We start from the raw sequence: 13,605 nt of genomic DNA, 5'->3' as shown, positions 1-13,605 counted from the left end.
CAGCCACTCAGCCAACCTCATGGCCCCTGGGAAGGGCACTCTTAGCCCCTTTCTCCAACAGGAAACGGGAACCTGCCCAGGGTCAACCATCGCAAAGTGCAGCTGCCTGGGGGTCAGAGTGGCAGTGGGCGGGCATCCCCGAGCTGCCAGAGTGAGGAACTGCGGGGAGCACAGGAGGCTGAACCCAGGTAAGACCAAGAAAACACGTTTGCGTTTCATAATTTATTTAAAATTTTACATACTGGTATTTTGCAAGAAAAGCGAGACTCAGGCCCATCCAGCACTGCCCCCTGGTGCCCCGATGAGGCCATGGCAGCCTCTGGCTCACTGGACACTTAGTGCCAGGCTGTCCTGGACCCTGGAAACCACTCACCACGAACGTGCATGAGGGCCCCCAACCCCGAGGCAGGTCCTGCGCCCCAGGGACAAGGCGATCTCCAGGGCAGGGAGGAGCGTCCCTGGGTCTCTCAGGACAGCGGGGCTGTGCCGTGTGCTGCTCCCAACGGGGTGCTGAGCGCACACTGGGGCCCTGGTCCCCGGAGACCAAACTGGCTGATCTATTCCCTGCTGTGACTCCCAGGGTGCCTGCTGTGAGCTCCTGCCCTGCTCCTCTGGACGGGGGTGCAGGTGGAGGTGGGGGAGGGGTGTGCCCAGAACATGGTGGGGACAGGAGGCTGCTGGGGGCAGCGAGGGTCTCTCCCTGCTGGGCTTGAGAGCCACCGCCCGCTCCCTGCCCCCGCCCCAGCTCGCTCAGTCCCTGCCACACGTAAGCTAGCACCAGTTGTGTGCTTGAATAAACCAATTGCTTAAAGAAATGGGGTCACTGCTGTAGATGGAGAACCAGGCATCCATGGTAAAACAGGAGACTAAAAAAATAATAACCACCCTGGAAACACAAGCAGCTGCTGGCCCGCGGCCAAGGTGCCTGCTCTGCTCAGGGCGTGGAGGGGCTGGAGGGATGAACCAGCATGCTTGTAACTGCCCCTGGGGGCAGGGACTGCTCCTGTATCCTCCCCTGCATAAACCCCCACCTGTGTCCCCACCAGGCTGCAGAGAATGGAGGGTCCCTGCGTAGCACGTTCCAGCGAGGCCAGCAACACACTGCAGTCATGAGGGCACGCTGCCAGCACTGACCCCAGCCCCACAGGCACAGGAATGGGGGTGGGCTTCCCTAGACCCCCACCCACCAGCCCACCCGAACAGCTCTCCTATGAAACCACTTCTGGGGGGTGGTGGGGAGCAGGGTGCACAGGGTCAGCTCAGCGTGAAGAGCTGGGCACAGAGGTCCTCCCGCCGGCCCAGCAGGCCCCGTGCTGGGATGAACTCCAGTGGCACCGACTCAGGCCCCTTTTTCTTCAGGTCCCGCTCGAAGATCTGCAAGGAAAGGATGGACAGTCAGTCCGCGCTGTGCCTTCACGGCCACCCCACCCCCCCGTCCCCCCACCCTCTCCACTGCAGCCCCGCCGCATGCCCTCACCTCGAAGGCGGTGACCTCCAGCAGTGGGGCAATGCTGACCTCGGGCACGGACAGTGCCTGGTTGATGGCGCTGGCGGCCTTGGACACCTCAGGGTGGTAATGCTGCTGGAGGGCCTGGAGGGTCACATGGGATTTCACCAGCCCTCCTGGGGCAGCCCTGAGCAGTGGACATCTCAGCGCTTCAGCAGCCCGGGGAGGGGGACAGAGTGGACATTCCAGACAGAGACAAAGACTCCCCTGGGAAACCAAAGTGATGGGGCAAGATGGGATCCTGGAGGACAAAGGCCAGAGGAAGGAGCTGGGCAGACACACAGGTGGAGCTGGGCAGGTGGCCAGGGGGAGCGCCCCAGTGGGGGCGGCTCTAGGAAGCTCAGGGTGTGATCTGGGCAGTCAGGGTGCCCTCACCTGCAGCTCCCACAGGGAGCTCTCCAGGGCTCGGCTCTGGGCCGGGTCCTCCTCTGTGGGGTCATAGGGGTCAGCATCCAGCTCTAGAAACAAGAGCCAGGGTTGATCTCCACTCGTCCCCACGTACTGGCCTTGCGGCCAGGCCTCCTCCACCTCCAGCCGCACTCACCAGGGCCCCGGGGCCGATGTATGAGGACCCGGCAAGCCGGGTGTCTGCGCAGCAGGTTGCAGATGAAGGGCAGGACCATGAGCAGGGCCTCGGGGGGTGCTGTCAGGGCCAGGCGGGCCAGGCGCTTGGCGAAGGCAGCCACCAGGTAGGCAGGCAGGTGCCTGGGAAGGGCCGTGGGCGTGAGACCCTGCTGCCCCCTGCACCGGCCCCCAGCTCCCCTTCCCACCCCACAAGCTCGGTGGGGCTCAGGTGGCCCCTGTCACACTGAGCCAGGCCGGGTGTCCCCTAGTCCCACCCCCACCCCTGTACTCACGAGGACGACAGGAAGAGGTCAGCCAAGTGGAAGAAGCGGGCCCGGTACTTCACGTGGAAGACGGACGGATCAAGGAGACCATACAGCTTCCGGTAGAAGTCAGGGTACTCCCTAGGGGGTGAGGTAAGTGAGGGGGCACGTGTGGGGAGAAGCCACAGAGAGGACAGATCGGAATCCCGGCCCGGGGGCTTCCTGGTGGCTCAGTGGTAAAAAAAAATCCGCTTGCCAATGCAGGAGACTCGGGTTCGATCCCTGGTCCAGGAAGATCTTGCATGCTGTGAGGCAACTAAGCCCATACACCATGACTATTGAGCCTGTGCTCCGTAATAAAAGAAGTCACGGCAACTAGAGAGTAGCCCCTGCCCACATCAACGAGAGAAAAGTCCGCGTGGCAATGAAGAGCCAGCACAGCCAGAAAGAGATAAATTAAGTTTTTAAAAAAATGCCAGCTCAGGTCAAAGACGGACAAGTAGAGCTAAAAGGCCCACAAACCCCCAGGCAGACACTCACAGGTTGTGTTTATGAATCAAGATGAAAAGTCCATTCAAGGCCAGCAGGCTGACGGCTCCACCTACAGATAGACACAGCTGTGAGGCCCCAACCCAATAGCACCCTGACTCCAGGGATGAGATTCCAGCAAACCCAGAGGCCATCTGCCAGGTGGGAGGTAGGAAAAAACCTCCAGCACAAATACTGCTGCCCCTGCTCTCAACCCTGCTTGATGCCAGCATCCAGGAACGCAGCGCACCACCCCATGCCTGGTCCCACTCTGGGCCCGCTGGGCGTCTCCTGCTCACCAATGTCGTAGGCGCGGGTGAGGAAGTCGATCATGAGGCTGGGCTGCGCCAAGTGGGGCAGGATGGAGTCATGCATGATCACCAGCACCTTCTTGCAGACGCGGAGAGGCAGCTGCGGGAAGCAGCAGGTCAGGGTGCCGGCTTCCCCATTCGGAGAGCCCCGCACTGGAGCCTTGCCCTAGGTCCCTCCCCCTCTCCCTACCTGGTGCTTGAGGAAGCGGAGCCACATCTGCTGGAAGGCCTTCCTATGTTCCTGCGAGGAAGCAGCAGGGATCGAGGTCGCCCATGTTCTCAATCCCGCCCCACCCTCCTCCTGCCTCTGGTAAGTAGGAGACAGGATCTAAGGAGTTGCAGCGAGAGAAAACCTCCCTCGGGGCCACAGGGTCGGGGTTCACAGCCCACCCTGGAATAACACTCAGCATCTAAGAGGGCTGGGCAGGCTGCCTCTGACCTCCAGGAACCATGCCTGCGGGCATCCTCTCCCCCACGGGTCCTCCTGTGACCCTGCTGTCAAGGCTAGGAAGGAGGTGCTGGCCCAGGATTAGGTGGTTCCCAGGAAGGCCAACCACCCATCTGTCCAGGGAGTCTCACCTTCAGATGAACGACCTTCCACTTGTCTGACAGCTCTGTAAGGAATGCAAGGGGTCACCAGATGTGTGACCCGGCCGGGCCCCTCCTGCCCACCCTCCCACCCCCGACTCTCACCTGTGTGTTTCACATAGAAGCTGGAGAGGGTGCCCTCCTGGCGGGGCAGGCTCACGGAGGACAGCAGCATGAAGGCATTGTTCCAGAAAGCGAGGGGCACCTGCCAGAGGCCTGGCCTGAGCACCTGGATGCTGTACGCCCACTGCCTCCTCCCTCCCTGCTCCCAGGGACCCAGGCAGCTCACCTCAGGGCGCCCATCGGTGGCCCGGGCCACGGTGTCGGAGGCAGCCTGCATCGTGTGGTAGCGGATGTCGTCGTGTTCCAAAAACTCCCGGAACTGGGAGAGGAGCAGGGAGCGGTCCTCCTCTGGAGATAGGAGGCCTCCCACCACCAACTGCATGTGGGGAGTGGGGCAGGGCAGTGAGCATCTCTCCCACCCCCGGGACAGGCAGCCCAGGGGTGGCGCTCACAGAGCAGAGTCTAGGGCAGCTGCGAGAGTCCCCTCAACCCCACAACCCACAGATGACTGGGGGAGACCCGAGACTCACCCTGAAGAGCTGGTGGGGGAACAGATAGTTGCTTTCCCACTTGGGCTGCTCCAGCGGGTGCTCACCCTCCAGCTGCACAAACTTCATGAGTGTGCTGAGAGCCAGCTCCTAGGAGGAGGGGTGGCAAAGGGACCACACTGCACACCCACCACACGATACCCCCTGCAGACAGGCGCTTACACCTGAATGCCTGCAAAACCACACTCCGGGCATAGTCAGGAGACAGAATCCACAGCCCAGGAAACCAGTCACAGAAAGAGAGAATATCCTTACCCAGAGAGGGGTCTGCAGTCACAGCCCCAGACCCCTGCTGTGCAGAGAAGGTGGGGCAGGGGCGGTGCAGGTAAGAGGCAAAGCCAACCACCCCAGCTCACCTTGACCTGAAAGGAGGGGTGAGCCAACAGCTCCCCCAGGCGGTTGCAGCAGCTCTGGTACCGGTGCCGCATCCACACCTTGTATTTGCGAGTGGCCCCGCGGGACCCTGTAGGCAGGACAGGGTGGTCAACCCACACCCTGACTGGTGCCAGCCCCAACCTCCCCCTGCCTTCTACTCTGGGCAACCAGGGAACGAGTGGAAACGAGTCACTGTGGCTCTGGACCTGGGGTGGGACCAGCACGTTCCCACAGGCAGGCAGGGCAGGTCCTACTTGGACCTACTTAGGCCCTCTCTCTTCACCCCAAGACCCAGACATCCCAAGGACCAGCCACTTAAACCTAAATCTTTGTGGTACTTACAGTCAACACTCCACAACGTCAAATCCCACAAGAGGCACGAGACACAGTTACACCCCACCCATCCTTTACTTAAACTCGGCTTCAAAGTCTGTATTGCCCATCCCTTTCCCCAAATACAATCCCCTGATCCCACCCACCTGCATGGCCCATGATGGAGTTTGGGGTGGGTTTGGGGGGCTCATTCCATGTCAGCAAAGTCCCTCTCCAACCCTGTCAAGACCAGGCCCTCCTGGACACTCACCTGTCAGGACCATCTCCTCAGAGGGCAGTGGGCCCACAAACAGTTCTCCTCGGGCCAGCAGGGCCCCGAAAAGTCGGCTGCATGCATGCACCGCTTCCTGGATCTCCTCCTGGTCCTCAGACTGTGGGGAGATGCCGGAGTTCGCAGAGTGCCCCGTCAGGAACTGTGGCCCCTGCTCCCTTTCCCGACCAGGACCTCAGCTCCATCACCCTCCACCCCTGATCCCGGCGTGACTCTCCCATCCCACCTCTGCCAAACCTCCTCGACCCCCTCCAACCTAGAGCCCTGCAAGGCTGGAGAAAACTTCCAGTATAGCCCTGGACTCCACCTCACAATTATCTGCCCCCATCCGAGACCAAGTCCCACTTCGTCCGAACCCGAGGAGACCCCCATTCTGGTCTCTAACCCGCGGACCCGGCCGCGACCCCAGCCACACCACACATGCCCCCACCTGCAGAACGGCCAGGATGTCGAACACGGCGTTGGCCTCGCCGCGGCTGGCTAGCACCGCTTCCACTAGGTGGCCCAGCGCCCGTCGCGCGCCCCCGGGGCCGGCGTCCCCCTCCATGCCGCCACCCCACGCGGGACAAACCAGACCCGTCGCTCCGCCGCCTGGCGCGCCACTGACGTCACGCCCCGATCCGCCGTCATCGCGGCGCGCCGGGCAGGAGAGGCGCGCGGTGGCCCGCATGGCGCTCTTCCACGTCGCGCGGTACGCTGGCCCCGAGGCGGCCGGGGCGGAGGCCGAGGCAGACAGTCGGGCTCGCGCGCTGCTGGAGCGGCTGCAGTGCCGGGCCCGAGAGCGGCAGCTGAAGAAGCAGCCGCCGCAGGAAGCGCCCGAGGAGGCCGCGCAGAGCGCGCCGGTGGCGGGGAAGCGGCGGCGACGGCCTCGCAGAACTCGGAGGCGCGAGGGCGGCAGGGAGCCGGGGAGCCCGCCCGCGCCCCCCAGGAAGCGGCAGAAGACCGACGACGAAGACGAGGAGGAGGGCGCAGGTGGGGCCTCGCGGGGCGGGGCGGGGTCCTGAGACTCGGGGCCGCGTGGGGCTGACAGCTCCCCCGGCCCCGCTTCTGCCGCGCAGAGAGCAGTGAGGAGACACCGGCGGAGAGCAGCGTGGGCGCCGAAGCTGCACGATCGCTGGAGGGCCGGGGCGGACCGCCCCCCGAAGAGGCCTCTGGGGCCCTAACCCACGCCCTGGTGCTCGGAGGCTTCGGGAGAAGCAAGGTGCCAAAGGTGAGCGGCCCGGGGAAGGCTGCAGAGCTGGGGTGACTGTCGTTAACGCAGCTCGTGTTCGTGGAACTGGAGGACGGTGCCTGCACCTGGTGGGTGTCAGGTTTGTGTTCAGCGAGTGGATTCCTGAGTAGACGAACTACTGACGCCTCAGCTGTTTTGTCTGCGGTGGCTACTAATCGTTTGAGTTCTGTGCAAGCTCAGCATTTCTACCTTCAGTTGTAAAAGTTCTCTTTTTTCATAATCTATAAGATCGACTTGGTTTCTGTGCTGCTGTCACTGAGATCTCTAACCAGCTCCGCTTCCTTGGTGCACATTTAAGGAGGTTCTACAGTGCTCACTTGCTTACCAAACAGGAGATTCTACCTGGGAGTTGCAGCTTTATCTTAGCACAAGAGATTTCAGTAAATAAATATTGGAGCTAAAGGGTGTTTGGACGGTGACAGTCACTAGAAAGAATGAGAGGCTTGGAAGAGTCCATGTGAAGAGATCACTTTTTTTTTTTCCTTTTAGTTTTATCAGAGTATTGTTGATTTACAGCATTTTGTTCATTTCTGCTGTATAGCAAAGTGAGTCAGTTATATATTTGTTGTTCAGTCGCTCAGTTGTGTCTGACTCTTTGCCACCCGTGGACTGCAACATGCCAGGCTTCCCTGTCTTCACCATCTCCCAGAGCTTGCTCAAACTTATGTCCATTAAGTCGGTGATGCCATGTAATCCGTCTTGTCCTTTGTCGTCCCCTTCTCCTGCCTTCAGTCTTTCCCAGCATCAGGGTCTTTTTTAATGAGTCAGCTCTTTGCATCAGGTGGCCAAAGTATTGGAGTTTCAGCTTCAGCATCAGTCCTTCCGATGAATATTCAGGACTTATTTCCTTTAGGATAGGTTGGATCTACTTGCAGTCCAGGGGACTCTCAAGAGTCTTCTCCAACACCACAGTTCAAAAGCATCAGTTTTTTGGCACTCAGCCTTCTTTATGGTCCAATTCTCACATCCATGTATGACTACTGGAAAAACAATACCCTTGACTATATGGAGCTTTGTTGGCAAAGTAATGTTTCTGCTTTTTAATATGCTTTGTCATAGCTTTTCTTCCAAGGAGCAAGCATTTTATATCCATTCTGTTTTTTATTCTATTCCCATATAGGTTATTACAGAGTATGGAATAGAGTTTCCCGTGCTGTAGAGTAGGTTCTTATTGGGAGATCCATGTTGAGTTGGGATCTGTCTTTCTTAAAGACAGAAATCAGCCTAGTTAAGATGGGGGAAGAGGGGCAGGGAAGTGTGTGCCAGGCAGAAGACCAGATTGGAGCAAAGGCCCTGAGTTAATAATGAGCTTAGTGTATAAAAAGCATGAAGGGGATTGTATACTTGGGGGGCGAGAAACTGCCAGGTCATGGGGCACTGGAGCTGTGGCTCAGAGCACAGATATTTTTAGAGTGTGAATGTTATCGTAGGTGCGAATGTAAGTCCCTGGGTGGTTGGTTTGGCTCAGGAAGTGGCGCATTTTGGATTGTATTTCTCAGTTCCTTTAAACCTCACATGGAGAGTGAGTTGTGGGGGTCAAGGAAAAGCTGGGAAAAGCTAGGCACTCTCTGATGGTCCAGTGATTAGGATTCCACACTTTCACTGCCAAGGATCTGGGTTCGATTCCTGAGGGTTCAATCCCTGAACAACAATTCAGATCCCAAAAGCCGTGGAGAAAAAAAGAGCTGGGAGAAGTTTGAAGCCTTGCCTGTTTCTACAGCCTCTTTAGCCTGAGTGTTTTGAGTTCTTGGCTTCCCAGCTTCCCAGCTGGCTGTGGAGTATTCACCTGGTCTTTCTCTTCTGTCCTTTGTGATAGGTCCAGCCTTTCTTGCCAGTGTGGTTGGCTCAGCCAAGCTGCGTTGGAAAGAATGTAACTGAAGGCTTGGTGCCTATCGAAGACATCCCTGAAGTCCACCCAGACCTGCAGAAGAAGCTGCGGGCACAGGGCATCTCATCCTACTTTCCAGGTGCCCCAGCCCTGGGCAGGTGGACGGGGGCGGGGGTGGGGTCCCTTCTAGAGCATGTTCAGGGCCATGCAGGGCCTCACTCAGCAGCTGCCAACACAGGCAGCCCCTGCACACGTCCAGTGTCAGGTGTGGACTTGGTCTCAGCACCTTCAGCCTCTTCGACACCCGTGGAGGCCCTGGTGCCGACCCTGAGGGAGAGCCCAGCCTAGAGGTCACAGATGGGGAAGAGGCTATTTCTGGCCTCAGAGCCTGTGCTAATCCTGGGTGTCCCTGCACAGACATGACCTGCCTCTTGCCCTTCTCTGTCCAGTGCAGGCTGCAGTGATTCCTGCTCTCCTAGAGAGCACAGCCAATGGGTTTCTGGTCAGCAGAGGTGGCTACCGGCCTAGCGACCTCTGTGTTTCTGCCCCAACGGGCAGTGGGAAGACCCTGGCCTTCGTCATCCCTGTGGTGCAGGTGAGCGTTAGGACCCCTCACTCTCTGGTCAGACATGCAGTCAGGGAGCGACCCTGCTGACACGAGCGGTCATCCTCCTCTGCAGGCCCTGCTCCATCGAGCTGTGTGCCAGGTTCGTGCCCTGGTTGTGCTGCCAACCAAGGAGCTGGCCCAGCAGGTACGTGGACCCCATGCCTGGAGGTCAGATCCAGGGTCTTTGTTGCTGCAGAGGGGTCTCAGATCACACTGGTAATGGCCGCTTCTCTCCCAGGTGAGCAAAGTGTTCAACGTCTACACGGATGCCACTCCTCTTCGGGCGGCCCTGATCACCGGGCAGAAGTCTCTGGCTAAGGAGCAGGAGAGCCTCGTGCAGAAGACGTAGGTCCCACTGGGCTGTGGGTGCCTCGGGGAGGCAGGCTCACTTTGTGCAGCTGAGCGGGAGCCATCTGGCCCCAGGGGAGTGGCAGCGACTGCCATCCACAGGGTCCCCACATAGGAGGGGTCAGTGTCAGGGAACCCTGCTGAGCCACCCTCTGCCCACAGAGCAGATGGCTTCCGCTGCCTGGCCGACATCGTGGTGGCCACCCCTGGCCGCCTGGTGGACCACGTTGACCAGACCCCAGGATTCAGCCTCCAGCACCTCCGCTTCCTGGTAGGTCGCCCACTTGGAGGGAGGCCCGGGCCTAGAGCTGAAGCCGACCTCAGCTTCCTGTCTCCTGCAGATCATTGATGAGGCCGACCGCATGATCGACAGCATGCACCAGTCCTGGCTGCCTCGGGTGGTGGCTGCCGCCTTTCCCAGTGAGGGCCCCAAGGATCCCTGTGCTGTGCTCCAGAGAACGCAGCCCCGGGTGGTGACTGCTGCCAGGTACTGAGCCCTGAGCTTGCTCTGCTCCCTGCAGTGGGACTGCCAGGGGGGCTGCCCTGAGCTGGTCCCTCGAGCCGTCTCCATCTGAGATGCTCCCCGCCAGGCTGGAGGGGCTGCTGGCTGGGCTGTGGCTGCTTTTCCAGTACCCCATTCCCTTTCAGCATGTGCTGTCCCCAGATGCCCCTGCAGAAGCTACTCTTCTCAGCCACCCTGACCCAGAACCCCGAAAAGCTGCAGCAGCTTGGCCTTTACCAGCCCCGGCTCTTCTCAACGGGGTCAGCGCACAAGGGCCCCAGAGACCCCGACGTTGACATGGACACGGACTCGGGTGGGAAGTACACCTTCCCCGCAGGGCTCACGGTGAGCAGGGCACTGGGGGTGGGGAGGGGGTGCATCTAGGCACCCGGGCCCTGGCCAACCCCGTGCCGTCCCCCACAGCATCACTACGTGCCCTGCAGTCTCCGTTTCAAGCCATTGGTCGTCTTGCATCTGATATTGGAAATGAACTTCTCACGGGTCCTCTGCTTCACCAACTCCCGTGAGAACTCACACAGGTGAGGCCTGGCTGCCCAGGGTCGGGCAGGAGCAGAGGCAGAGGTGGTTCTGGCCCCAGCCCACTGGGCTCTGGCTTCTCTCACCCAGGCTGTTCCTGCTGGTCCAGGCTTTCGGGGGTGTGACCGTGGCTGAGTTCTCCTCCCGCTACGGGCCTGGCCAGAGGAAGAGCATCTTGAAGCAGTTTGAGCAGGGGAAGATCCAGCTGTGAGTACCTGGCAGACAGGCCGGGTCCTGCTCTGGGGAGGGGCACTCAGGGGTCAGCTGGGTTCCTGAAGGTCTCCTGGTGCAGGAAATGCACCTCTGGACTTCATGGGAGTGTCCCCTGTGGGAGGTGTTCCCCCCTCCTGGCCTCGGACAGGACCCACAGCCCCTTGTATCCCACCAGTCTCATCAGCACTGACGCCACGGCCCGCGGCATCGACGTGCAGGGCGTGCAGCTGGTGGTCAACTACGATGCCCCCCAGTACCTGCGGACCTACGTGCACAGGTGCGGGCCTAACCCTGGGTCTGGGGGCAGGGGTGGCCTGGAGAGGAACCACAGTTCCCTCAGATCCCTGAGGGGCTGGGGGCCAGCACTCTGCAGCAGCTGTGCTTGGTTTCAGGGTTGGAAGAACTGCCCGGGCAGGAAAATCCGGACAGGCCTTCACGCTGCTCCTTAAAGTGCAGGTCAGTCCTCGTGGTCTCAGCAGGAGGCCGGGGCTGGGTTCTACCTGGGGCGCCGGGGGTGGGGCGGGGTGGGCGGAGATGAACCTCTTCCCCTCCGTGCTTCCCTCCAGGAGAGGAGGTTCCTCCGCATGCTCCAGGAAGGTGGGGTGCCCGGGCTGGAGCGGCATGACACCCCCAGCGAGCTCCTGCAGCCGCTGGTCCCGCGGTACGAGGAGGCCTTGTCCCTGCTGGAGAAGGCCATCAAGGTGAGGGGCCGCCCGCGGGGGCTCGTCTCTCGGGGAAACCCGAGGTGGAGGGAGGAGACGGGGCGGGGAAGCCCACGGCCAGGCTCTTTCTGAGCAGGCGCGGGGCGTCTCGGCGTTGGAGGGGCGGGGCTGGCGCAGGGGGTGAGGGGAGGTGGTGTGGGCAACCCTGTCTCCCCTCCTGCAGGAGGAGCGGAAGCAGAAGGCAGCCTAGGCCAGGACTGGGGACACACCAGCGAGGGCGCCCTCCTTCCTGGAAAGATCCTGAGCAGTGGCTGCCAGACGCCTGAGCAGGAGACAGGGATTCCTCAGTGACAAGAGTCTCGGTCCCCAGGTACTCTGCTGCCTCAGGCCAGGCCCCGGGACACATATGAGGCTTGGCCCAGGCCCAAGACCGGCAGGGGGGCACAAGGTCAGGTCAGCTTCCCGTCAGGTGGTCTTCCTGGAAATAAGGCTCCAGTGAAGCTGTTCACACTCGCCCAGAACTGACGGGGTGGTGTCTGCCATGCGTTTGGCTGTAAGTTGGGGGTCAGCCTTGAAGTGCCTTCAGGAATGCAGTTCTTCTAAGGACGTGAGCCACCACCCCGGGTGGGAGAGGTGACCCTGGGTCCGTCACTCTTGGGGCGAAGCACTGGCCACTTGGTAGCCATTGCCTGAGAGGCATTGCAGAGACCAGAGGACACGCTGTGTGGTCATCAGTGCTTTACTTCATGATTATTCATGTGAGATGAACATCTAGAAAATGGCTTCGGAGCACCAACCACTGGCTGTGAGCAAGCCTCATTTCCAAGACTCATGTGCTGACGTTAAATAAAGTGTTAAACTGGGGACGAACTGTGGCTTCTCATCTCTGCCTGGACACGTGTCAGTTGTTTTGGCAGAGTGACAACCCAACCCACGAGTCCTGGCGTCCCGAGTGCTTGCTGTCACTGCATCAGGGAGGCAGTGACTGCCACCCGCAGCTGCACTGCTTTCTGCAAAAAGTCCCTGGGAGCACGGGGGCCTGCTCTCTGGCTGTGGTGAGCCTGTGTGTTGGAGGGACACGATCACAGATGGCTTGGCTCACACCTTCCTGAGGACTGAGGAGCTGGAACCAGTCTGCACAAGTGGGGGTGGTGGGGGCGGGGGGTGGGGGTGAGGCACGGTTGTAGCCAATGGTGAAGCAGAAGCCTCTGAGTCACTCACTTGTCAGGAAACATCAGGTTGGATGTGTCCAGTTTATTGAAAAACAGTGCCCAAAATTACCTGAGTCTTGTTTCTGATAAACGGCCCCTGCTGACTAGCTTTTGCTCACAGAAGGTAACGTTGACTGGCATCAACTTCCAGGAGGTGGAACGGGGAATGCCGTAGATCCTCTCCCTAACAAAACTACTGGCAAAATCACAAAAACATAGCCGCTTAGAGTCTAGAGATTGTCCTAAGGGCAGATAGCAAATGGAGAAATTTTCTCTAAGAAAATCCAGACAAGGGCCAGCTGTGTTTGAGCTCCTGCACCACCCCACCTCCCACCCCAGCCCAGCAGGGTGGAGGCTCCCCTCCTGTTGGGTTCGGCCAACAAGCCATCCATCAGAAGGTGCCTGGTGTCACTGACCACCCAGGAGGTGCACGCCAGACACAGGCCACCCCCCGCAGCAGTCAGCCGGGACAGCACAGGTGTGGCACGGACACGGAGACGGCGCCGCACGCTGGCACTGCTGGTGGGTGTGACCCGTCATCCATGCAGCTGCTGTGGGACCCCAGTCCCACACCTGGGCACACGCCCCAGAGAATGAACGTGTGCGCACGCAGGACAGTGTTCCTCCTAACTGCCAGGGAGTGGAAACATCCCAGGTGTTCATCACCTGGTGAATGGATGAGAATGCAGGGTGTGCGCGCTGGAATAAAAGGAGTGAAGTGCTGGCATGGGCTGGGGAGGGGCAGGCGAGGGCAGTGCCCGGTGGTGGGTGCAGTGCCCTGTGGTGATAGGATTATCGGAAATCCTGGATTGCCCCTCAGCTTGCCCTTTTCTTTACATTCAGACACTTATATCAGAAGATGACTAAAGACAACAGCTGAGCCTGAAAGTTTTATAATAAATGCCAGCAGGACAAAAAATTCCAGTATCATGTATACTGAGTATTGTGGAGTGGCCAGGCTTGCCCTACCCCACACTGTCCCAGCAGGGCCCCAGGGTATGCACAGGGGCCCCGAGCCTGTCCACAAGTTCTGGGGAGGGGTGCAAGTGGAGGGGAGGGTACGCCTGCAGATACGGGTGGAGGCTCTGGGTCAGGTCAGCAGAGAGGGTGGGAGG

The 13,605-nt window shown here is 60.0% G+C and overlaps 2 protein-coding genes across 2 annotated transcripts; one reads left to right on the top strand and one right to left on the bottom strand.

Annotated features, from left to right (window-relative positions):
* Nucleotides 1–213: 213 nt before the first annotated feature.
* Nucleotides 214–5,942, bottom strand: NOC4L (nucleolar complex associated 4 homolog). Its single transcript, XM_065904085.1, has 15 exons — nt 5,782–5,942; nt 5,331–5,451; nt 4,729–4,835; nt 4,355–4,462; nt 4,051–4,200; nt 3,867–3,966; nt 3,753–3,787; nt 3,364–3,414; nt 3,162–3,273; nt 2,875–2,935; nt 2,365–2,475; nt 2,052–2,212; nt 1,883–1,965; nt 1,478–1,591; nt 214–1,374 (listed from the first exon to the last, which is right to left on the bottom strand). Exons 1-15 carry the CDS (start codon nt 5,896–5,898, stop codon nt 1,255–1,257), a joined length of 1,551 nt encoding a protein of 516 aa, XP_065760157.1. The 5' UTR covers nt 5,899–5,942; the 3' UTR covers nt 214–1,254.
* Nucleotides 5,943–5,995: 53 nt separating this feature from the next.
* DDX51 (DEAD-box helicase 51) lies at nt 5,996–12,143 on the top strand. Its single transcript, XM_065904148.1, has 15 exons — nt 5,996–6,323; nt 6,410–6,561; nt 8,399–8,549; nt 8,860–9,005; nt 9,091–9,162; nt 9,256–9,362; nt 9,528–9,636; nt 9,707–9,852; nt 10,014–10,212; nt 10,291–10,406; nt 10,495–10,611; nt 10,793–10,894; nt 11,010–11,073; nt 11,184–11,318; nt 11,503–12,143. The coding sequence occupies exons 1-15, from the start codon at nt 6,020–6,022 to the stop codon at nt 11,527–11,529; spliced, it is 1,947 nt and encodes a 648-aa protein (XP_065760220.1). The 5' UTR covers nt 5,996–6,019; the 3' UTR covers nt 11,530–12,143.
* The last annotated feature ends 1,462 nt before the right edge of the window (nt 12,144–13,605 follow it).

This window comes from Muntiacus reevesi, chromosome 13 (assembly GCF_963930625.1).
Source record: "Muntiacus reevesi chromosome 13, mMunRee1.1, whole genome shotgun sequence".
NCBI classification, from domain to species: domain Eukaryota; kingdom Metazoa; phylum Chordata; class Mammalia; order Artiodactyla; family Cervidae; genus Muntiacus; species Muntiacus reevesi.
Note: the sequence above shows the minus strand (reverse complement) of the source record. Positions and strands in the feature narration are given on the sequence as shown.